We start from the raw sequence: 24136 nt of genomic DNA, 5'->3' as shown, positions 1-24136 counted from the left end.
GGTGTACCCATGATGTGGACACTGGTGACAGTGCACCTGTCAAGAACAAAATCTATCGACAGTCAGATCAAGTCAAGGAAAGCATCAAAGCTGAGGTCAGCAAGATACTGGAGTTAGGGGTCATTGAGCCTTCAGAGAGCCCCTGGGCTAGCCCAGTGGTTCTGGTCCCCAAACCTCATCAACAGGGTGAAAAGAGAGAGATGAGGTTCTGTGTGGACTATAGAGGGCTCAACTCTGTCACCAAGACAGATGCTCACCCTATCCCAAGAGCAGATGAACTGATAGACAAATTGGGGGCTGCCAAATTTCTCAGTACCTTCGACTTAACTGCAGGGTACTGGCAGATTGGCATGGCCCCAGGAGCAAAAGAAAAGACAGCATTCTCCACCCCTGATGGGCATTATCAGTTTACTGTGATGCCCTTTGGGTTAAAGAATGCCCCTGCCACCTTCCAGAGGTTGGTGAACCATGTCCTGGCTGGGTTGGAGTCCTTTAGTGCAGCTTATCTTGATGATATTGCTGTCTTTAGCTCCACCTGGCAGGATCACCTGATCCACCTTGGGAAGGTTTTAGAGGCTCTGCAGAGTGCAGGTCTCACTATCAAGGCATCCAAATGCCAGATAGGGCAGGGCACTGTGGTGTACTTGGGCCACCTTGTAGGTGGAGGCCAGGTACAGCCCTTACAACCCAAAATCCAGGCCATCATGGACTGGATAGCTCCAACAACCCAGACCCAAGTCAGGGCATTCCTTGGCTTGACTGGGTACTACAGGAGGTTTGTGAAGGGGTATGGGTCCATTGTGACCCCCCTCACAGAACTCACCTCCAAGAAAATGCCCAAGAAAGTTAACTGGACAGTTAGTTGTCAAAAGGCTTTTGACACCCTAAAAGAAGCAATGTGCTCAGCACCAATTCTAAAAGCTCCAGATTATGCCAAGCAGTTCATAGTGCAGACTGATGCCTCTGAGCTAGGGATAGGAGCGGTCCTGTCCCAGACCAATGATGAAGGCCAAGACCAACCTGTTGCTTTTATAAGCAGAAGACTACTCCCTAGAGAGCAGCGTTGGAGTGCCATTGAGAGGGAGGCCTTTGCTGTGGTTTGGTCCCTGAAGAAGCTGAGGCCATACTTGTTTGGCACTCACTTCCTAGTTCAAACTGACCACAGACCTCTCAGATGGCTAATGCAGATGAAAGGGGAAAATCCAAAACTACTGAGGTGGTCCATCTCCCTACAGGGAATGGACTTTGAAGTGGAACACAGACCAGGGACTGCCCATGCCAATGCAGATGGACTTTCCAGGTTCTTCCACTTAGACAATGAAGACTCCATAGGACAAGGTTAGTCTCATCACCTTTCGTTTGTGGGGGGGTTGTGTGAGAAAGTGCCATCTTTCTTGCATGGTATGCCCCCACTTTTTGCTAAATTGCTGAATGTACTTCGATTGAGTGTACCCTGGGTTCCTGCCAATCAGGTGCCCAGGGCCTATGTTCCTTCCTTAAACCACAAACTCCAAATTGGCAAACCCTAGCCACATGTCAGCCCCTAGTAAATGGTACCCTAGGTACCCAGGGCCTTGTGACCAGGGAAGGCCTCTAAGGGCTGCAGCACTCATTGTGCCACCCTCAGAGGCCCTGTACCCTTACACACACACACTGCCCTTGCAGGCTGAGTGTCTGGGTGCAGGACAAAACAAAGAGTCGACATGGCACACATCACTGTGTACCATGCCCATCACCTACACTGCCAAGGCATATGTCAGCCACCCCTCTAGCTGGGTGCATTACGCCTATGGTGTGGGCACAGGAGCAGGAGCCCTGTGCCCCTACAGTACCCGGGTCCATTCCTGGGCACTGTAAGTGCAGTGCTGTCATTTAAGAATACATGGTGCTGAGAGCTTGTCAAACACGAGCTCCAGAGCACCATATTGGCAACACTGAAGCCTGGGAAGTTTGGTATCAAACTTCTCAGCACATTGAACCCACACTGATGCCAGTGTAGGGTTTAATGTACTAAGCACCCCAGAGGGCATCTTAGAAGATGCCCCCTTTACAGCTAACTTACAATCCACGTCTGCTCTGAGGCTGCCCAGGGTGCCACACAGCAGACACGTTGCTGGACCCCTGGGTGGGAGAGCCCCTGCTCTCCCGGGCCTGCAACAATGCACATCCTGGGTGAGGTGAGAAATCTCCTCCCCCAGGATGAGCAAAGGGAAGCTTCAAAGGCATGCCGCCAGTTGGAGTTTCCCCAGGCCACTGCAACCCCCCACTCTGGCGGGAAGCTTGGCCGGAAACCCCATACAAGGACAGGGGATGTGCCAGCCTGCCCACCCCACCCCTCAGGTGGGGGAGGCGAGGTGAAGCACATCTCCGGGCTCTCGCCATCTTGAAGATGGGAGGCCCTACCCTATCAGGATTAGGCTACTACCCCCCTCCCACAGGAGAGAGGCAGGATAGGGGGTGTACCCACCCCAGGACAAGGACCCATTGGTCCCTGGCCTTCACCTACCTGTAACGCCCCTAAATCTAGTATTTAGGGGCCCCCTGAACCTTCCTTCCTCAGATTCCAGATAGAAAACGACAAGAAGAGCAAGAAGAACAAAGACCTGCCCTGCAGCTGCTAAAAAGAGAAGAAGACACCAACTGCTTTGGCCCCAGCCCTACCGGCCTGTCGACTCTCGAACCTGCACCAGCGCTGCATCCCACGTGGCCAGCAACCTCACCAACCCCGGAGGACCTGGCTACCTTTTAGCTCTAAGCCCCTGGGACTCCCACGAGTAGAGGCTCTACTCAAGAAACCTATTTGCTATCCCTGGCACCAGCCCGGGACCGCGGACCCAACACACTCTGCACCAGCCAAGCCTGGCCAGTGCCGGAGTGGACAAAGACCCAGAGGATGACCCCACGGCGACTGTGACCCAGAGTCCGGCACCCAAGGACCCCCCTCGACATCCCGGAAGAAGCCTGCAGCCTCAGAACCAAGTGCCACCCCAGCCGCGATCAACCAGAGGGTAAGATTCCCGACGTCAAAAGGCACCCCTGCACCCGGCGCCCTGCGACCCCCTGTGCCCAATCCCGGGGTACCCACCTAACCTACAACTACCCAACTTACCTCTCGAAGTGGTGGTGGCACCTGAAACATCCTCGTCCCCGAGCCTGCAGCCTCTTTCCAAACCGGAACATTCCCATTGATTTCCATTGAGCGCCCTAAGGCTCAAAAGCACCCTGCACCCAGCCGCCCGAGTGGCCCTGGCAGTGCCCTCTCTACACTAACCTACTTCCCCACTTGCCCTGAGTAAGTGACCAGGAGCCCAGCTCCCACAGCCGCGTGGCATGCCAGACAGCAGCCACCAACCAAGGCCCCCCTATCCCTCATAGGATAACATTGGGCCCAACTCTCTCTGCACCCGGCCGTCCTGAAACCGCTGAGGGTGAACCAACTGTACCTACCTGACACTGGGGGACCCCTGAGTCCATGCCCGGAATTTCAATACTACCAGTCGAGTACTTACCCTTAAACCGCTAACTTCATTTTCCTCATAGGGTAACATTGACTGGCTTTTTCTTCAAAAATCTTCTAAGTGTGAACTTTTCAAAACTGCAAAAATTCACCAAAAATCAGCCAAGTGACAAAAACGAATTTACTCACCTGCTCCTAGGTGAGCTCCCAGTGCTGGATCTTGGTGCCCAGCCCTGACTCTGAAAAGTGTTCACAACTATACTTAACTCTAACTCATTTTTCTCCCATAGGAAACCATTGTCTGCTTTTCTGTGAAATTTCTTCTAAGTGTCTACTTTTGCAAATTTGAAATATTCTTTTAAAATCGTACCATTTCTGCAAACGAAATTACTTACCTGCTTTTGATAAGGACCCCAGTCCTGGGTCTAGGCACCCAGTCCTGGATTACTAAAGTAACGATAAAGTACTCTACCTGCAATTTGAATTTCTTGCCATAGAGATCCATTGAATGTTTTCTGTGAAATATTTTCTAAGTGCTAACTTTTGAAATAGCTAAATATTATTTAAAAAATCATTACAGTTATTAAGTCGACTTTCATCACTTGATTCTGAATACTGACCCCAGGCTGGTTCTAGGAGCCAGACCTGGAATTCCAAAAGTAATCTGAAAAGTAATTTATTACAAATAACCTGAATTTACCATTGAGCTCAATGCATTGTTATGTTTAGGAAATAGGATTGTTTATTGCAACCAACTGTGACTACACAAATTTATTGCTTAAAACAAAAGTATTTATATTCAACCTCTCATTCTGAGAAAGTATATTTTTACCCCCTTTGTGGTTCTAAAAATAAAACAAGCATATATTTTATATATACAAATCATTGGCCTAGAGTTCAGTTATTGAGTGTGTGAAACCATTTGCTGACTGAGTGTGTACAATAAATGCTTTACACTGTCCTCTGGTACTGCCTTACTGCTCGACCAAGCTACCACTTTTGAGAGTAAGGTCATACCTAACTTTGACCTCTATCAACCTCTGGGGGACTGTGGACTCTGTACACCCTGTACCTATTAGGGAACAGTATATACAGAGCCACTTTCTCACACCATGCACCCATCACACAGAATGTATCTCAGGTTCACTATTCAAGATCAACATTACCAGTTCAAAGTCCTCCCTTTCGGAGTAACAACGGCACCAAGGGTGTTCACCAAGTGCCTGGCAACAGTGGCGGCACACTTAAGGAGACAGCACATACATGTCTATCCTTATCTGGACGACTGGCTTATCCAGGCATAGTCAGCCCAGCAGTGTGCCAGCCACATATCCCACACCATTCACCTTCTTCACAGCCTGGGATTCTCACTGAATTATCCAAAGTCCCACCTTCAACCCGCCCACGTACGGTAGTACCTAGGCGCGACCATAGACACTCTGGCAACCAAGGCACAGCCAAATTCCATGAGGATCAACAGCATGCAGTTGCTAATAAAAAAAGTTCAGACCTCAACACTCACTACCGGCACGAGTGTTTATGCAGTTGATAGGCATGATGGCTTCCTGCATCCTCATAGTCCCGCACGCAAGATTACATATGCGCCCGCTTCAGGAGTGCTTAGCACGTCAGTAGAATCAGGCTCAAGGACAGTTGAAAGACCTAGTGTTGGTCAGCGGTCGGGCATACAACTCTCTGCATTGGTGGAATCCACAAAACCTTGCCTAGGGCCGACCGTTCCAAGAGCCTGTACCACAAATAATACTGACAGCGGACGCGTCTCTCCAGGGATGGGGAGCTCATGTACTCAATTACACAGTGCAGGGACTATGGACAACACAGCAGAGGGGGATGCACATCAACCTACTGGAACTGATGGCAATCTTCCTAGCAATGAAGGCATTCAAAGTACACTTGTGCAACAAAGTCGTGTTGATCCGGACGGACAACATGACTGCCATGTACTACATACAGAAGCAGGGAGGAACACACTCTCCACAGTTGTCTCATCTGGCTCAGAGCATGTGGAAGTGGGCCATTCAGAGAAACATCTTCCTCATGGCGGAACACCTCCCGGGCAAGGACAACCAAATGGCGGATCTGCTCAGCAGACACAGCCACCAGATGCACGAATGGGAGATACATCCATCAGTACTCCAACCGTACTTCCAGCAGTGGTGTCATCCAGAGATAGACCTATTCGCCACAAGGGAAAACGCAAAATGCCAAAGCTTTGCCGCCAGGTTCCCACATCCACAGTCGCAGGGCAATGCGATATGGATGAACTGGTCAGGCAGATTTGCGTACGCTTTTCCCCCAGCGCCATTAATACCGCTAGTGGCACGCAAACTAAGGCAACACTCAATGACACTCATCCTGGTTGCTCCAATGTGGGCACGCCAGCCATGGTACACCACTTTACTAGAACTTTCCGTGGTGCCGCCTCAAAAACTGCGGCTAACACCCAAACTTTTAACACAGAACCATGGCGAAATTCAGCACCCAGATCCGCAACAGCTGAACCTAGCGATCTGGCTCCTGAAGTCTTAGTTTGGCTACCTGAACCTGCCTCCAGAATGTATGAACATCATCAAGGAGGCCAGGAGACCCACGACCAGAGCTTGCTATGGGGCTAAATGGAAAAGATTTGTCATTTACTGTAAAAACAATGACATTAATTCGCTGGATGCATCCATTCAGAACATCATCTGTTACCTGTTACACTTGTACCGATGCAATCTGGCGTACAGCTACATCCGTATACATCTAACCGCAATAGCGGCCTATCTTCAGAACAGGCAGCACCTCTCTTTATTCAGAGTGCCTGCCATCAAAGCCTTCTTAGAGGGACTCGAGTGATTCCTCCAACACACCCACCAGCACCGGTGTGGAACCTGAATGTGGTCCTCACCAGATTGATGGGTCCACCTTTTGAACCTCTACATTCATGTGAGATTCAATTCCTCACCTGGAAAGTAGCTTTCTTAGTGGCAATCACTTCGTTGAGGAAATATGTAGAGCAGCCACATACATTTACTAAACACTACTGTGTAGATGTACATTCAAAACAGCAGGCAGCTGTAGGACAGGCTGTTCTCAAGACCCTTTTTCAGACAGCCGCCGCTAATGGAGGGACTGCTATATAATCTATGCACAGATATGAATTCAGCAGCCCACATGCCTCGAACCGAATATGCTACCTAGTATGCATCTGTTCTTGGCATGTAGGGCTGCTGACATTCATATCGCCCACCCTCCTCCCCGGCGCCTGTAGCGGCTGCAGCACTCAGAATTACTGTATAGCATGGTCATCACTTACTGTATCTACTCCATCACTGCCACAATGGCGAAAAACAATCTGCGGCTGGAGAGGATGCCCATGCGCACTGTAGTCCAGGGGCGGAGCCACCTATCTCGTGATACTTCGAAGACTCTTCCAGGACAACAATGTGCAATCATCCGGACCCAACACTAGGCGGCGATCTATGCACAGATATGAATGTCAGCAGCCCTACATGCCAAGAACAGATGCATACTGGTAAGTAGCATATTCAATACTTTTGTATATGCAATAGACTTTTTAGTAAACAGTTACAAGTAGTTGCAGTAGGCAACTCTATTTCTAAACACAATGCATTGAGCTCAATGATAAATTCAAGTTATATGCAACAGATTACTTTTTAGATTACTTTTGTAATTCCAGGCTTGGATCCTAGATCCAGTCCTGGGTCAGTTCTCAGAATCAGCTGTTGAAAGTCGACTTTGGTACTGTAATGATTTTTAACTAATATTTAGCTATTTCAAAAGTTAGCACTTAGAAAATATTTCAGAGCAAACAATCAATGATTCCCTATGGAAGGAAATGTAGGTTACAGGTACAGTAGGTTATCGTTACTTTTGTAATCCAGTACTGGGTGTCTAGACTCAGCACTGGGACCTTTATCCAAAACCGGTAAATAATTACGTTTTCAGATGTTATACGATTTTTGACGAATATTTAGAAATTGCAGAAATCAACACTTAGAAGAAATTTCACAGAAAAACAGTCAATGGTTTCCTATGGAAGAAAAATGAGGTAAAGGTAAGTATAGTTGTGGGTACTTTTCAGAGTCAGTGCTGGGCACCAAGATCCAGCACTGGGAGCTCACCTAAGAGTAGGTGAGTAAATTCGTTTTTGGTACTCTGCTGTTTTTTGGTGAATATTTCGAGTTTTGAAAAGTCCACACTTAGAAGAATTTCCAAGAAAAAGCCAGTCAATGTTACCCTATGAGGAAAATGAAGTTAGCGGTTTAAGGGTAAGTACTCGACTGGTAGAGTTGAAGTTCTGGGCATAGATTTAGGGGTCCCCCAGTGTCAGGTAGGTACAGTCAGTTCACCCTCAACGGTTTCAGGGCGGCCGGGTGCAGAGAGAGTTAGGCCCAATGTTATCCTATGAGGGATAGGGGGGCCTGGGTTGGTGGCTGCTGTCGGGCAAGCCACGCGGCTATGGGAGCTGGGCTCCCGGTCACTTACTCAGGGCAAGTGGGGAAGTGGGTTAGAGTAGAGTTTTCACTGCCAGGGCCACTCGGGCGGCTGGGTGCAGGGTGCTTTTGAGCCGTCGGGCGCTCAATTGATTTCTATGGGAAATCTCCGGTTTGGAAAAAGACTGCAGGCTCGGGGACGAGGACTCTTCAGGTGCCACCACCACTTCGAGGGGTAAGTTGGGTAGTTGGAGGATAGGTAGGTACCCCGGGATTGGGCACAGAGGGCCGTGGGGCGCCGGGTGCAGGGGTGCCTTTGGATGTCGGAAATCTTACCCTCTTGTTGATCGCGGTTGGGGTGGCACTCTGTTCTGAGGCTGCAAGCTTCTTCAGGATAGTCGAGGGGGGTCCTTGGGTGCCGGACTCAGGGTCACAGTCGCCGTGGGGTCGTCCTCGTGGGTTTAGTTCACTCAGACACCGGCCAGGCTTGGCGGGTGCAGAGTGGGCTGGGATCGCGGTTCCGGGCTGCTGCCAGGGGTGAAAGGTAGGTTCTGAGTAGAGCCTCTACTCATGGGAGTCCCAGGGGATCAGAGTTCAAAGGTAGCCAGGTCCTCCGGGGTTTCTGAGGTTGCTGGCCGCGAGAGATGCCGGGTTTGGAGCAGGAGCAAGTCCGAGGTCGACAGGCCGGTAGGGCTGGGGCCAAAGCAGTTGGTGTCTCCCTCTCCTTTGCAGCTGCAGGGCAGGTCTTCTTTTCTTCTTGCTCTTCTTGTAGTTTCGGAATCTGGAATCTGGGGAAGGAAGGTTCAGGGTGCCCCTAAATACTAGATTTAGGGGCGTTACAGGTAGGTGAAGGCCAGGGACCAATGGGTCCTCGTCCTGGGGTGGGTACACCCCCTATCCTGCCTCTCTGCTGTGGTAGGGGGGCAGTAGCCTAATCCTGATAGGGTAGGGTCTCCCATCTTCAAGATGGCGACAGCCCGGAGATGTGCTTCACCTCGCCTCCGCCACCTGAGGGGTGGGGTGGGCAGGCTGGCACATCCCCTGTCCTTGTATGGGGTTTCCGGCCAAGCTTTCCGCCAGAGTGGGGGGTTGCAGTGGCCTGGGGAAACTTCTAGAGGCGGCAGGCCTTTGAAGCTTCCCTTTGCTCATCCTGGGGGAGGAGATCTATCACCTCACCCAGGATGTGCATTGTTGCAGGCCCGGGAGAGCAGGGGCTCTCCCACCCAGGGGTCCAGCAACGTGTCTGCTGTGTGGCAGCCTGGGCAGCCTCAGAGCAGACGTGGATTGTAGGTTAGTTGCAAGGGGGCATCTCTAAGATGCCCTCTGGGGTGCTTGGTACATTAAATCTCACACTGGCATCAGTGTGGGTTTAATGTGCTGAGAAGATACCAAACTTCCCAGTCTTTAGTGTTGCCATTATGGTGCCGTGGAGCTCGTGTTTGACGAGCTCAAAGCACCATGTACTCTTAAATGGCAGCACTGCACTTACAGTGCCCGGCAATGGACCTGGGTACTGTAGGGGCACAGGGCTCCTGCTCCTGTGCCCACACCATGGGCATAAGGCACCCAGCCAGAGGGGTGACTGACATATGCCTTGTCAGTGTAGGTGTTGTATGTCGACTCTTCATTTTGTCCTGCACCCAGACACTCAGCCTGCAAAGGCAGTGTGTGTGTGTAAGGATACAGGTGGCACAATGAGGGCTGCAGCCCTTAGGGGTCTTCCCTGGTCACAAGGCCCTGGGTACCTAGGGTACCATTTACCAGGGGCTGACATGTGGCCAGGGTTTGCGAATTTGGAGTTTGTGTGTTTTAAGGAAGGAACATAGGCCCTGGGCACCTGATTGGCAGGAGTCCAGGGTACACTCAGTCAAAGTACATTCAGCAATTTAGCAAAAAGTGGGGGCATACCATGCAAGAAAGAGGGCACTTTCTCACAGGGAGGCCCTGCCCAATCAGGACTAGGCTACCGCCCCCCTCCCACAGGAGAGTGGCAGGGCAGGGACCAACCTGTAACGCCCCTAAATCTAGTATTTAGAGGCACCCTGAACCTTCCTTCTCCAGATTCCGAAAAAGCAAAGAAGAGCAAGAAGAAAGAAGCCCTGCCGTGCAGCTGCTAAGAAGGGGAAGACACCAACTGATTTGGCCCCAGCCTTACCGGCCTATCGACCCTCAAACCTGCTCCTGCTAAATCCCAGCACCTCTTGTGACCAGCAACCTCACAAACCCCGGAGGACCTGGCTACCTTGTGACTGAGCATCTGGGACTCCCATGAGCAGTGGCTCTGCTCAAAGCAAGTTCTAACCCCTGGCATCAGCCCGGAACCGCGAACCCTGCACACTCTGCACCCGCCAAGCCTGGCCTGTGCCGGAGTGAACAAAGACCCAGAGGACGTCCCCCCAGCGACTGTGACCCCGAATCCGGCACCCAAGGACTCACCTCGAGGCTCCTGACGATGCCTGCAGCCTCAGAACCAGGTACCCCCCAACCGCGATCAACAGAGGGTAAGGTTTCCCGACTTGAAAAGGCACCCATGCACCCAGCGCCCTGCGGCCCCCTGTGCCCAACTCCTGGGTACCTACCTATCCTCCAACTACCCAACTTACCTCTCGAAGTGGTGGTGGCACCTGAAGAATCTTTGGCCCCGAGCTTGCAACCTTTGTTCATCCTGGAGCTTTCCCATAGCAATCCATTGAGCACCCGAAGGCTCAAAGCACCCTGCACCCAGCCGCCCGAGTGGCCTTGGCAGTGTAACCTCTACTCCTACCTACTTCCCCATTTGCCCTGAGCAAGTGACCAGGAGCCCAGCTCCCACAGCCGCGTGGCCTGCTAGTCAGCAGTCACCAACCAAGGCCCCCCTGCCTCCCATAGGATAACATTGGGCCTAACTCAGTCTGCACCCGGCTGCCCCTGTGCCGCTAAGGGTGTACCAACTGTACTTACCTGACTCTGGGAGACCCCTGAGTGTGTGCCCAGAACCTTAACTCTGCCAGTCGAGTACTTACCCAAAAGCCGACAACTCACTTTTCTTCCATAGGGTAACATTGACTGGTTTCTTCTGAAATTTCTTGTAAGTGTGGTTTTTCTAAAGCTTAAAATATTCACCTAAAATCACCCGAGTAACGAAAGCGGAAATACTCACCTGCTATTAGGAGAGATCCCAGTGCTGGATCTTGGTGCCCAGCGGTGACCCTGAAAAGTACTCACAACCGTACTTACCCGTAACCCAAATTTCTTCCATAGGGAATCATTGACTGTTTTTCTGTGAATTTTCTTTTAAGTGTCGATTTTTGCAAACTTCAAATATTCTTTAAAAATCATACAAACTGTGAAAACGTAATTACTTACCTGTTTTAGATAGAGGTCCCAGTACTAAGCCTAGGAGCCCAGCCCTGGATTACAAAAGTAACGAGAACATACTTTACCTGTAACTTGAATTTTCTCCCATAAGGAATCATTGACTTTTTTTCTATGAAATTTCTTTTGTCAACTTTTAAAATAGCAAAATATTGCCTAAAAATCACAACAGTAACCAAAACGAATTTACTCACTTGTTTCCAAAACCTGTCCCAGGACTGAATCTAGGATCCAGTCCTGGAATTAGAAAAGTAATCCTGAAAGTAATCTATTGCAAATAACTTAAAATTCACATTGAGTTCAATGTATTATTGTGTTTGAAATTGTGTTGCCTATTGCAACAACCTGTAACTATTACCTACAAAAGTCAATTGCATATTCCAAAAGTACTTACCTAAAGCCTCTCATTCTGAGAAAGTATATTTTGATACCTATTGCTGGTTCTAAAATAAAACAACCAGTATATTTTTTATACAAACCATTGGCCTAGAGTTCAGTTCTTGAGTGTGAGAGACCATTTGCTGACTGAGTGTGTACAACAAATGCTTTACACTGTCCTCTGATACTGCCTCACTGCTCGACCAAGCTACCACTTTAGAGAGTAAGGTTATATCTAACTTTAACCTCTACCAAACCTCTGGGGACTGTGGACTCTCTACACACTGTACCTATTTGAGATATTTGGGAACAGTATATACAGAGCCACTTTCTCACAGCCCAGGAATGGACTTGGGCACTGTAGGGGTACAGGGCTCATGCAACTGTACCCTCACCACTGGCATAGGGCACCCAGCTAGAGAGGTGACTGATGTATGTCAGGGCAGTGGTCCGTGGGAATGGCACACAGGGATGTGTGCCATGTCGACTCTGTTTTGTTCTGCACCAAGACACGCAGCCTGCAAAGGCAGTGTGTGAGTGTCAGGGTACAGGACCTCTAAGGGAGGCACAATAAGTGCTGCAGCCCTTAGAGGCCTTCTCTGGTCACAAGGCCCTGGGTACCTAGGGTACCATTTACCAGGGGCTGACGTGGCCAGGGTTTGCCAATTTGGGATTTTGTGTTTTAGGGAAGGAACATAGGCCCTGGGCACCTGATTGACAGGAGTCCAGGGAACACTCAGTCAAAGTACTTTCAGCAATTCAGCAAAAAGTGGGGCATACCATGCAGGAAAGATGGCACTTTCTCACATGGGTCCTGTAAGTGCAGTGTTGCTATTAAGAGTATATGGTGCTGGGAGGTTGTCATTATGAACTCCACATCACCATGATGGCTACACTGAAGACTAGAAAGTTTGGTAACAAACTTCTCAGCCCATTAAACCCCCACTGATGCTAGTGTGGGGTTTAATGTAAAATGCACAACAGAGGGCACCTTAGAGATGACCCTGAAATTCGACAAACTTCTAGTGACCTGGCTGAGTGGCTGCATAGGCTGCCACCACCAGACATGTTTCTGGACCCCTGGGTCGAGAGCCTGCTGCTCTCAGGGGCCTGAAACAATGCACATCCTGGGAAGAGGTGCCAACGCTCCTCCCCTAGGATGGACAGGGTTCAAGAAGGAGATGCTTCAAAGGGATGACGCCTTTGTGAGCCTCCCCAGTCCATTTGCTGCTTTCAGCAACTGGTCCCCATTGGTTCTACCCCCCAATTTGTGCGGGAGAACCGGCAGGAAAAACAAGTGAGGAAGGGATGTGTGCCCACCTCTGCCAACTCCACCCCTCAGGTGGGGGAGGTGAGATGAAGCACAACCTCGAGTCCCCGCCATCTTGAGGATGTGGGGACCCAGCCAACCAGGGCCATGCTCCTGCCCCCCTCCCACAGGAGAGTGGCAGAATTAGGGGTGTACCCACTCCAGGGAAGGGACCCATTGATCCCTGCCCTTTACCTACCTGTAATGTCCCTAAATTTAGTATTCAGGGGGAACCCTGAACCCTGCTTCCTCAGATAAGAAACCACAAGAAAAGAAGATCAGAAGGACAGAAGAGCAGTACAGAGCTAACAAGCGGACGACGCCCACTGACTTGGCCCCGACCCTACAGGCCTGTTTCCCCTCGAACCTGCTTTTGCGAAATCCTTGCGTGTCCTGCAGCCAGCGACCTCACAAACCCCGGAGGACCTGCCTGCCTTCACATCCAGGACTATATCTCCAGAGAACACCGGACGTGTTTAAGCTGCAGCTTCGGGTGCCAACCAGAGACCGCGAATCCAGCACACACTGCACCCGCCGACCCCGGCCCGAGCTCGAGTGAACCAACACCACGAGGAGGACCCCCCGGCGATCCTGACCTGAGATCCGGTGACCCCTGACCTGCCTCAAGCCTCCAGACGACGCCTGCAGCCTCAATCCAGAGGCCTCCACCTACTGCGACCAGAGCGGGTAAAAAAAATCTGACGTCCCAAGGCACCCCTGCACCCGACGCCCCACGGCCTTGTGTGGCCAAACCAACGGCGTCTAACCAACCCACGACATCCCAACTTACCCCTCGAAGTGGTGGTCGCACCCAGAAGATCCTCGTCCCCGAGCCTGCAGTGTTTCTTTGTTCTGGAGGTTCTCCATTGGAAACAGGGCTCCCGACCTCAAAACCCCCCTGCACCCGGCCGCCATAGTTCCGCGGAGGGTGCATCTTTGGTGCTACTTTGGTCCCCAACTTACCCTGAGCAAAACCCTAGGAGCTTTGCTCCCACAGCCGTGTGGCCTGCTAGCCAGCAGCCAACAACCGGAAGCCCCCTATCCTCCATAGGATAACATTGGGCCTCAACACTCTGCACCCGGCCGCCCTAGTGCCACTGAGGGTGCAATCACAGTGCATCACTGACTCTGGGGGACCCCTGAGTCTAACCCCAGAACCTTAACTCCCACAGTAGTTTACTTACCTGCAAACCGATAACCTGTCTTTCTTTCATAGAATAACATTGACGATTTTCTTTGAAGTGTGGAGTTTTGAAAAGTCGAAATATTCCTTAAAAATCGAAATAATAACCAAAACCTATTTTCTCAACTGTTTTCAGGAAATGTCCCAGTGCTGAATCTAGGCATCCAGCACTGAGTTAGAAAAAGTAACTTACCTTCAATTTGTTGAAAAAGTTTATTCTTTCCAATGTACTATACCTGCTACATTATCTGTAAACCAAAACCAGTATAATTTCTACTGCATTTTTGAACTTTATTACAAAGTATCATATTACTGCAAAGTATGTATATGCTTACCTGTGCCAGGCTTGCTTGGTTCTAGAAAAATAAAACAGTATATATTTTTATACAACAACAAATGGCCTAGAGTTCAGTTCTTGAGTGTGTGAGACCATTTGCTGACTGAGTGTGTACAACAAATGCTTTACACTGTCCTCTGATGCTGCCTTACTGCTCGACCAAGCTACCACTTTAGAGAGTAAGGTGCTATCTAACTTTAACCTCTGCCAAACCTCTGGAGACCCTTGGACTCTATACACGCTGTACCTCACTTTGGTGCAGTATATATAGAGCCAGTTTCCTACACACTTTAAGTGATAGAAACTTCAATGAACCATTCATGGCTTATTCATGGGTCTTGATGGAAATCTAGCATTTGTGTAAGGTCATCTCAGATGTTTTTTCCTTTTGTTGGGTCCTATATTGTTGATGGTGTTGGAACTCTGTTCACTCTACCCCATCTAACTAGTAGTGTAGGTGCCTGTGATCCTCCTTTAAACATGGCTGAATTGACATACCCCATATCCGTATATGGTAAAAAGTGTAAACATGTACAAAATCTAAGGGAGAGCTAGGGAGTAAGTACAGGGGTACGTCCCTTCCCCAAAAGAGTACAAAACGTAAACAATGTGGACGGACCCACTATGTGTATGCAATTAAATCACTGAAAGTAGTATGAACATGGACCCATAAAAGTGTAACCATGCCATGTAAGTTAAATTCCACTTGTGGACAGTAGCACCCGGTGGCATTGCAAACATGGCTTCAGGTCTGCCGTTCTACCCTGACGGTTGCAGTGTAAAGACTGTAATCTGACCTGTCAAAATAAACCCTTTTGATAGGTTGAAACCTCTTTTATAGTTCAATAAGTAACCCCTTTGTAGGCTTTGGATCCCACAAGGCAGGGTGCATGGTACTTTAAAGTAGGAAATGTCCAGCTCCTTGAGACACTCACGGGTGGTTTGCTGCACTTTATAAATCCTTAGTTGATTGATTGACATGCAGAAATGTAAAGTTAGCATGTCCTTTTAGTAGCTAGCCCCCAAAAGCTACTTTCATTGTAGGAAGGCTGGATGCCCCAGAGAGGAACACTGGTAAGCAATATTAAAGTCCAGTACTGTACCACGGGACGGGACCAGCAAGAAAAATAGTTAAACAACTTTTTTTAAAAATAGTTATTAAAAATTTGCTTTAATGGTGAAGTAAGATTTTTAATCAATATCAAGAAAAGGTAACTTTTAGAAAGTTACATTTTCCCTGCCTAATCTTCCTATTGGCTAATTTGCATTGCTTCTCTAGCTTCTCCCATCCAGCAATTAGCCTTTAATAGGTGTGAAATGCCTCCCAGGTGCAAACAATAGGATGAATATGCAGCGTGGGGTCTGTGGCATCCTTGTTGACACTACTGTGTTAAATCCTGCTTGACCGGTCGGTTTACATATAACCCTTGGGGTACAAATGAAAGGAGAGAACAGAATGCCAAGGCAATTCTTGTGGGTCTACTGTCTGGTTGCTGACAGACTACTTTTGTCGTACCAGATATTACTCTTTGTTTACTGTATGTACAGTGGCTGCTTGAGACTGGGTGTTAGTGTTAGATGGTGCAAGGACACTATTATCACCGTAGTACACTCTCCGCACACCCCTTAGTGCCTATGTTTAGTGTGGCTGAAGTCTTTCACCATCTGGGAAATGCCCCAAGTGGGTAGGGTTGGTCCTGGAAACATTTGTCCCATTAGTTTGGGTGTGTCCTGGATTCATGCCCATCCACCAGCTAGTGCCAGACATAAATGTGGCACCTCCAAGCACCCACATCAGAACACTTCCTGGACCTACAGAAGATCAGAAGAGGACTGCACCTGATCAACAAAGAACAGGAAGTGGATTCCAAGAGTCATGAGGCTGACTTCCTTTTTAAACTCCAGGGATACAGCAAGCAAGCTACAAGAGGCCTTTTCTGGAACAACCCAGCTCACCAGTGGCAAGTGGACCTGGGTGGGAGCCCCGCTGACAACCTGTAAGTCCCTTAAGTGACTCTTCTGAGGTCCTGGGGGGCTCTTTAGGTGTACTCCTGTGGTGGCTTGGAATGTAAAAGACTAGGTCAGAATGTAAAATCTTTAACAAGGACCAACCTAAGTGGGTGTTCCCGACCTGCACTCCATCGCTGTAAGCCTCGAATTGCTCCTAGGTCCCAGTTTACTGTGACTGTTGAGTATCATTGGCGCTATTTCTACTTGAACCTTTAAAAATCCATATCTCCGGTTCCCCTTATTGGATTTTTGTCATTTTATTAATTACATTTTACTGACTTACTGTTTATGTACGGCCAGAATACTTTACAGATTGCCTTAAGTTAAGCCTGTGTGTCTTGTGCCATAGCTATCAGGGGGTTGAACTCGGGTTATTTGAGTGACTTTAAGGGTGCCACAAAGACGACGGGGTCAACCACATGGAGGGGAAGTCATTGATAGCGAGGAGTCGCTAAAGCAGAACCAAAAGTCCAGACGAAGACAAAGCAGCCCATGCTGCAGCCGTAGAAGGGTCAGACATGCCCAAGGGTCTGAGTAACGCATTCACAAGGGCTGCTCTTTGGGGAGATACATTTTACATCCCGAACCCTCCCCCCAACTCCACGAACACAAGACCGGTCCCGCACTGAGTAATACATAGTCATGGAGACTCTGAGGCACAACAGAGTGTAAACGGAAAGTAAGAAACACCTCCCTGAAAAATACAGAAAAGGCCAAAAAAGCAGCTTGGGGTGGAAGAAATATGTGTCCAGATGGACTGATGAAACAGGATGTGGCAGAAGCTTAGGCCTTATGTAGCTATAAGGGGTGGAGTGAAGCATGTTTTTTACTGGGGCACCAAATCCGTTGTCAGTCTTCCCAGGTAAGACTCCTCCTCCTAGAGTGAAGACTAGGACGAGGAAGATGGGTGAGACAACAAGAGAGCCATCTTACTTTAAACTCTGAGTTTCATTTGCAGATCTTTATTTCATGTGCATCCCTGGTTTTTACTCATTCCGCAGGGTATGGTATTTGAGTGCCCAATCTGGTCATCATTCTGAGATTCCAACCTAGAATTGGGGGGGTGGAGGGGAGTCCTAATGGAGCATGTTTCCCCCATTCAGAGTGAGTGTATCGGATTCTTTACTCTATCAATCTTGTTAGTGTATGAAAGATGAGAAACTGCTCACTTGGTTTGTTCTAGATTTATTTCTGTGGCATTCGAGGGAGAGAGGAAATGCCTTTGTAATTTTCTGCTGAGTCTTATAGTTTGCGTCTCAAAGCCATGAAGCTTTTGTTATCAGAGCACTTTACAAGTAATGAAATCAAAATCATTAATTAAATAAATACGGTACAGGGATTTAAAGGACACACGTTGGTTGGATGCCAGGGACGCGTTTGGGAGGGCACGGGGATGCGCATAGCAAGTGGGTGCTCGCTGATTGATAGGAATGCCTCCAGTGACACTTAAGATCCTTACGCTCAATGTCCGAGGCCTGAACAACCCAATTAAGCGCCGTTCCATCATCTCCCTTCTTGCACAGTCTGGGGCGGAGATATGCCTCCTCCAGGAAACACATTTACTCATGCGAGACACACATAGGATGCAGTCCAGGTCATTCCCCGTGCAGTTTTTCTCCTGTGACTCCTCGAAGCGGGCGGGGGTGGCGATCCTTCTCGCACCAAGATTTAGGGGGCTCCCAGTGTGTAAGGTGGCGGAGATTAGGGGCAGGCTGCTGGTCTATCAATTCCACATGGGAGACTACACATTCACAGCGGGTACGATTTATGCGCCCAACTACGGACCGGAGCGGTTCCTCCAGACAGCACTGACGAACTTGTCGGCCTCCTCGGACCGGAGGTGGTTACTTGGGGGTGACCTGAACCTGGTCTTCGACAACATGATGGACCGGTCGGCCCATCGCACGGGGCAGGTGGGGGCCTTGTCTCCGTCGGGACACACAGCGCTGCAGGAACTAGACATGGTGGACCTCTGGCGGCTACACAATCCCACAGCCCGGGAATACACACATACGTCGGGTGCGCACGGTACATATGCATGCCTGGATTATTTTTTGGCCACCCGCGCGCTCATTCGGGAGGCCTCGGGGGTGGAGATATTGGCGGCGTCCCTCTCCGACCATGTGGCGGTGGTTATGACGCTGACGCTCCCGCCTATGGGCGGGAGGATGCGCCAGTGGCGGTTGCGGGATTCGCTCCTGCTTCGCCCCGCGGTGGTCACACAGCTACAAGGGGTCATTGAGGAATACCTTCGGTTCAATGACAATGGAGCCACAGCCCTCGCCACGTGCTGGCTTGCCCAGAAGGCGGTGGTCCGGGGTGCCATTATAGCCCTCTCTGCGGCGGATAACAAAGAACGACAGGAGAAGCGTGCGGAGCTTTCGCAGAAAGTCAGGGAATTGGAACGGATGCATAGCCGAACGGGAGCTCCGAGAGTCTGGCGGCTGTTAAAAGCGCAGAGAGCGCAGCTAGAAGCGCTAGACCGCGACAAGGCGGAGTATGCAGCACTGCGCCTCCGGCACAGCTATTATGTGGGAGGTGATAAATGTGGTGGCCTTCTGGCCCGCTGCCTGCGGGAGCGTCGACAGCGAGAGGGCGTCAAGGAGATAGAGGACTCCCATGGGGCCCTGCATACAGACGATGGGGAGATTGCCGCGACGTTTCTGGATTTTTACGCCCGGCTCTATGACGCGCAGCCCCTCGACGGTGGCGGGATGGACGCGTATCTGGAACAGGCGCGGGTGGAAGGCCTGCCCTTACTCCAGGCTGAGCTTCTGGAATCGCCGATCCGGCCGGAGGAGGTGATTTCGGCCATCGCGAGGCTCAAGGTGGGCAAGTCCCCAGGCCCGGATGGCTTCTCGGCCATGTTTTATAAACAATATTGCTCACTGGTCACTCCACTCCTCACGCCCCTTTTCAACTCGTTTGACACGCTCGGGGAGCTGCCCCCATCCCTACTGGACGCGGCGATCGTGGTGATCCCCAAGCCTGGAAAGGACGGCAAGCAGTGTGGCTCCTATCGGCCTATTTCCCTCCTCAACGTTGATCTCAAGCTGTACACGGGGATCTTGGCGGCCCGTATTGCGCCCCACTTGCCGAACCTCATAGACCCGGACCAGGCGGGCTTTATCCCGGGCCGCCAAACGAGCGACCACACGAAACGGGTCCTGCATCTTATAGAGAAGGCCTCCCGCTTCCCGGCTGACTACGCCCTGCTGGCGGTAGATGCCGAGAAGGCATTCGACCGGGTGCACTGGCCCTATCTTGAGGCGGTCCTGTGCCGGTTCGGCTTCCGGGACAAAATGAGGGCACGGATACTCAACTGCTACCGCGACCCCCACGCATCGGTCCGAGTTAACGGCCACACGTCATCGCCCTTTCGGATCTCCCGGGGCACTAGGCAGGGCTGTCCCCTCTCCCCGTTGCTCTTCGCCATGTACATGGAGCTCCTAGCGCAGCACATACGCCAAAACGGCCAGATTGCCGGTGTTCGGTTCGGGGGGGGACACTCACAAGATCTGCCTTTATGCCGACGATGTCCTACTGACTTTCAGGGAGCCCTTGACGTCCCTGGGAGCGATCCTGCTGGAGCTGTCGGTGTTCGGGGATATATCAGGCTTCAAAGTTAACATCGCTAAGTCAGTGGCGCTCTCCCTCTCTCTCGCGCCGGGCACGGTGGCGGACCTCCGCACGAAATATCCGGTCCCCTGGGCGACGGGCCCTGTCCCTTACCTCGGGGTGCTGCTAGCGCCCACGATCCCAAGCATTAGGACCATGAACTACGACCGTTTTTCCTCCGCCGTTAAAGCGGACCTACATCGCTGGCGCCGCCTGCCGATCTCGTGGCTGGGGCGGATAGCGGCCATTAAAATGACGGTATTGCCTAAAATCCTGTACTTGTTCCACACGCTCCCCATATATCCACCGAAAGGGTGGATCAAGCGGGTCCAATCCGACCTGGCACACTTCATTTGGCAGGGCAGGAAGCCGCGACTCAAACGCCAGATTGGCGCGCTCCCGCCGGAGCACGGGGGAGTTGGCGTCCCAGATCTATTGCTCTACTTCCAGGCCGCTCAGCTACGGTACCTGGCGGAGTGGATGAAACCCATGTCCGAGAAGCATTGGCTGTTCCAAGACCGGGTGGTGGCGGGGAGGGCCCTGGTCGCGGTCCCGTTTCTTCGGCGGGACCAACGGCCACCCAATCTGTATGCCTCGTGGGTGACCCAGGCAACGGTGTGGATCTGGGACCAGACTGGTGAGAGACAGGACCTGACGTCCTTTTCCTAGCCTCTCACCCCTTTGTTTGGTAATTCCGACTTCCCGCCGGGGCTTCCAGAATCCGCGTTCCCGGGTTGGCGCTACTCCGGCTGCAGAGCGCTGGGGGTCCTCTACAACGCCCAGGGGTTTATCCCCCTAGCACAGTTGGCATTCCGGCCACGGACCGGATCGGGTACCTGCAGGTTAAACATTGGGCCACTCGGCCGAGGGAGAAACTTGCAGCGCAGCGCCGGCTCACCCCGTTCGAGCGCTGGCTGATCACTCGCCAGACTGACAAGAAACGGACATCGGATCTATACAAGATGCTCCTGTCGACACACTACCACTCATATCACGCAGGGAGGGCACGATGGGAGAGGGATTTGGGAACGGACCTGCTTGCGAAGGAATGGGAGGGCTGTTGCTATAGGGCCCGCCACACAGCTACACACGCAGGGCTCACCGAGACATTTACTAAACTGGTGACGTACTGGTACTACACACCGGAGCGTCTACACCGCATGGATAACTCACATAGCGGGGTCTGTTGGAGAGGGTGCGGTCAACTGGGCACTCTAGCACACATTCTTTGGGATTGCCCCTTGTTAGCGCCCTACTGGCGTCAAATTCTGGACGAGGTGGACAAATACTTTGACACTGAGCTGCCCAGATTCCCTGCATACATCATCCTGGGGGTCCCCAATGCCCTTACTTACCCTTTAAAATCCCGCCGGGGGAAACAGATAGCCTTGGCGGTGGGGGCGGCCACGCAGTGCCTCCTGGCTTGTTGGAGGACACCCCACGTACCCACGCATCTAGAATGGCTGCATCGCCTCTGGCACATCTTGGGGATGGAACGCATCTCTTTGACACTGGCGGGGAAGGGCGACGCCTTCCCGGAACTGTGGCAGCCGTTCAGGTGCTTGCTAGCGCAGGACTTCAGGGAGCTGACGTGTGCCCGATACCTACGCCTCCTGCGACTTAGCGATGACCTGGAAGATGGGAAAGCCACATAGCTGCCTTGTTTGGCCACCGGGCTCGGGGCAGAGCGTTGCATAAGCCTTCTCGGTCCCTTCGTTCCCGGGGCAGGATCTATACTCCTTCATGTCTCCCTCTTTCCGTTCTTTCTTTATCTCTCTTGATGGTGGGTTGGGGGGGGGGGTTGGGGAGTTCCGGCGGGAGGGGGGTTGCGGGGGGGGATAGGTTCGGGGGGGGCGTAATTGATAGCGACTGTACGGGCCTGGAAGTGCTTCTTCGGTTTCCCATCCACCGGTGGTGGGGGGGAGACCTCAGCTACAGCTGCTCCTGCCTGGGCCGGGAAAGTGTAATGGCTTGCCGCTATTGGTTCTTTGATGAAAACCTTTAATAAAAGATTTAAACCTAAAGGACACACGTTGGCGAGATTAAAATGGAGTAATCAATTATGGATAATAAGGACTTTTTTTTCTTTTTACATCTCTATTTTCTGTAAAGAGGAATAGGGGCACGTCATCCTGGACCCAATTTCTCAATTTCTTTATTTTGAGTATTTGTAAAGTTTGCTATTCCATTCTAGCAGACATTGTGCATTAGTGGCACGGGTACAAGTTAATTTTACAGCCGAAGCTTTTCTGGATTCGCATTCTGTGGATAAACTTGCCATCTATTGGTTGGGTCCGTAAATGATGTAGTGGGGGCTAAGTTGTGTCCAGGATGGCTTGGCATGGGTTATGATTTTATTCGGCAGTGGGCCCCCAACACTTTATAATATGGGTCATGTTCATCCATTTGTCTTGCTCATCCATGCATGTACTTGGATACAGGTCCTAGGTGGTTCTCGTATTTTAATAGGGATGTAGTAGTCTCTGGTTCTGCACTGCTGACCCAATCGCCAATACTCGTCATGCAAGAAGGCAGTCAGGCTTTCCCCTTACAGTTGCTCTGTGCGGGTTAACCTGTCTCGGCAAACAAATAATGTTCGACGTATGTGTGTGGGGATGCAGGCTGCTACTGGCTGGTCAGGAGTCCATGGGAGACTGTCTGTGTGAAGGAGATCACTTCGTATCCGCAACTCCTGATGCCCTCCCCGCAAGCCAACACAGGAGACTACAGAGTATCTGTGACCGTGTTGAACTAGTGTTCTGATTGTTGTGGGCAGAGGGCTCAAGAGACTCCTGTTCAGGCCTGGACCTTGCTGAAGCCCTTTCAGAGTCACGCTAGATGCAAGAGGTGCTGCACTTACTGCAATGATCAGGCCTGGCCTCATACGTCTGAGAAGATGTCTGACACCTTCTGACCAGGGCTTTGTATTCACAGACCTGGCCAGTGATCAGAGTGGAGAGGGGCTTCTTGAGGACTGTGACCTGTTTGGGCCAGCAAGAGATGATGTGCTTGCCATGGCTGTCAAGATGGCCAATGTCTTGGAGGAGCCAGGGCAGGACCTGGAGGCTGACTTCCCCAAGAGTGAGTACCTTCATACCATGCGCTACGGGAAAACTTCGCTGGGGAAAAGGGTAGCCCTCATGTCCCCTAAGGGGCCCACTGAGGTGAACCCTACCCGCCACCTAATCCACCAGTGATGGCAGTTGGTGCAGCGTTGTTGAAGTGACACTACCCAGTTTGTGTATTACTTTATGGGGGTGATAAACGTAGCTGCTCTGAACGACTCAGGCGCACCTCCGCTGTATTTGTGGGAAGGGTTTGGTCATTGAAGAGCGATGAAAGCTTTTGAATGGCACCTTCCACTCAGGCAAAAGGCATGTCTAGGGATCTGTGTGCGAAGAGATAGCTCAATATATGTATGTATACAAATATATATGTAGATATATCATAAATGTATTTCTTCTTCTCCTTTTTTTTTTTTTTTTTTTTTTTTTTTTTTGTAGATTCACTAGACATAAACCCAAGCGTGGACTTCCTCTTTGACTGCGGCATTGTTCCTCAAGACGAAGTACCAGCAGAGCAGGAAGTACCTAAAGCCCACCGGAAGGTGAGAGATGGTTGCATTGCTGTTACCCATTACCACTTTGTTACCCGTTGGGTCTCCAGTTTGATTTATTTTCAGAGGAATGATCAGCGGAATTCCTTAGGGAGTGACCACTTAGGTAATTTTTTTAAAACTCTTTATTGCACATTATAATATAGCATAGTACAGTACAGACATATGTAAAATCATTGGATCTCGACACACGATCATTCTTGTCGCTAAACATCCCATTCATTGCCCCCTCCTCCTACTTCAGGAATATAGTAAATCTGGTGACTCACTCTCTTGATCTGATGGGGAGGTGCAGAGTTTGCCTCTATCTGCATTCCATTTCCCCCAGACTCCTATTTCCTGGGGCACTTTGGTAATTTTGTTAGAAAGAGGTAAACTGAAACAGTAGCTGCACATGGTGATGTATGATTCGGA

General features: G+C 50.7%; 1 protein-coding gene across 5 annotated transcripts in view; it reads left to right on the top strand.

Annotated features, from left to right (window-relative positions):
* Positions 1–24136, top strand: part of ZMYM3 (zinc finger MYM-type containing 3) — a 682395-nt gene that overhangs the window by 456070 nt on the left and 202189 nt on the right. For 3 of the 5 annotated variants that reach the window (XM_085608441.1, XM_085608442.1, XM_085608440.1), the window contains exons 18-19: positions 23041–23187; positions 23610–23713. In XM_085608441.1, the coding sequence (XP_085464567.1) occupies positions 23041–23187; positions 23610–23713 (251 nt within the window). The remainder of the gene's footprint in view (positions 1–23040; positions 23188–23609; positions 23714–24136) is intronic. The other 2 variants (XM_085608444.1, XM_085608443.1) reach the window with 1 other exon arrangement.

Source organism: Triturus cristatus, chromosome 5_2 (genome assembly GCF_964204655.1).
Source record: "Triturus cristatus chromosome 5_2, aTriCri1.1, whole genome shotgun sequence".
Taxonomy (NCBI): Eukaryota; Metazoa; Chordata; class Amphibia; order Caudata; family Salamandridae; genus Triturus; species Triturus cristatus.
This window is presented reverse-complemented; position numbering and strand designations above follow the sequence as displayed.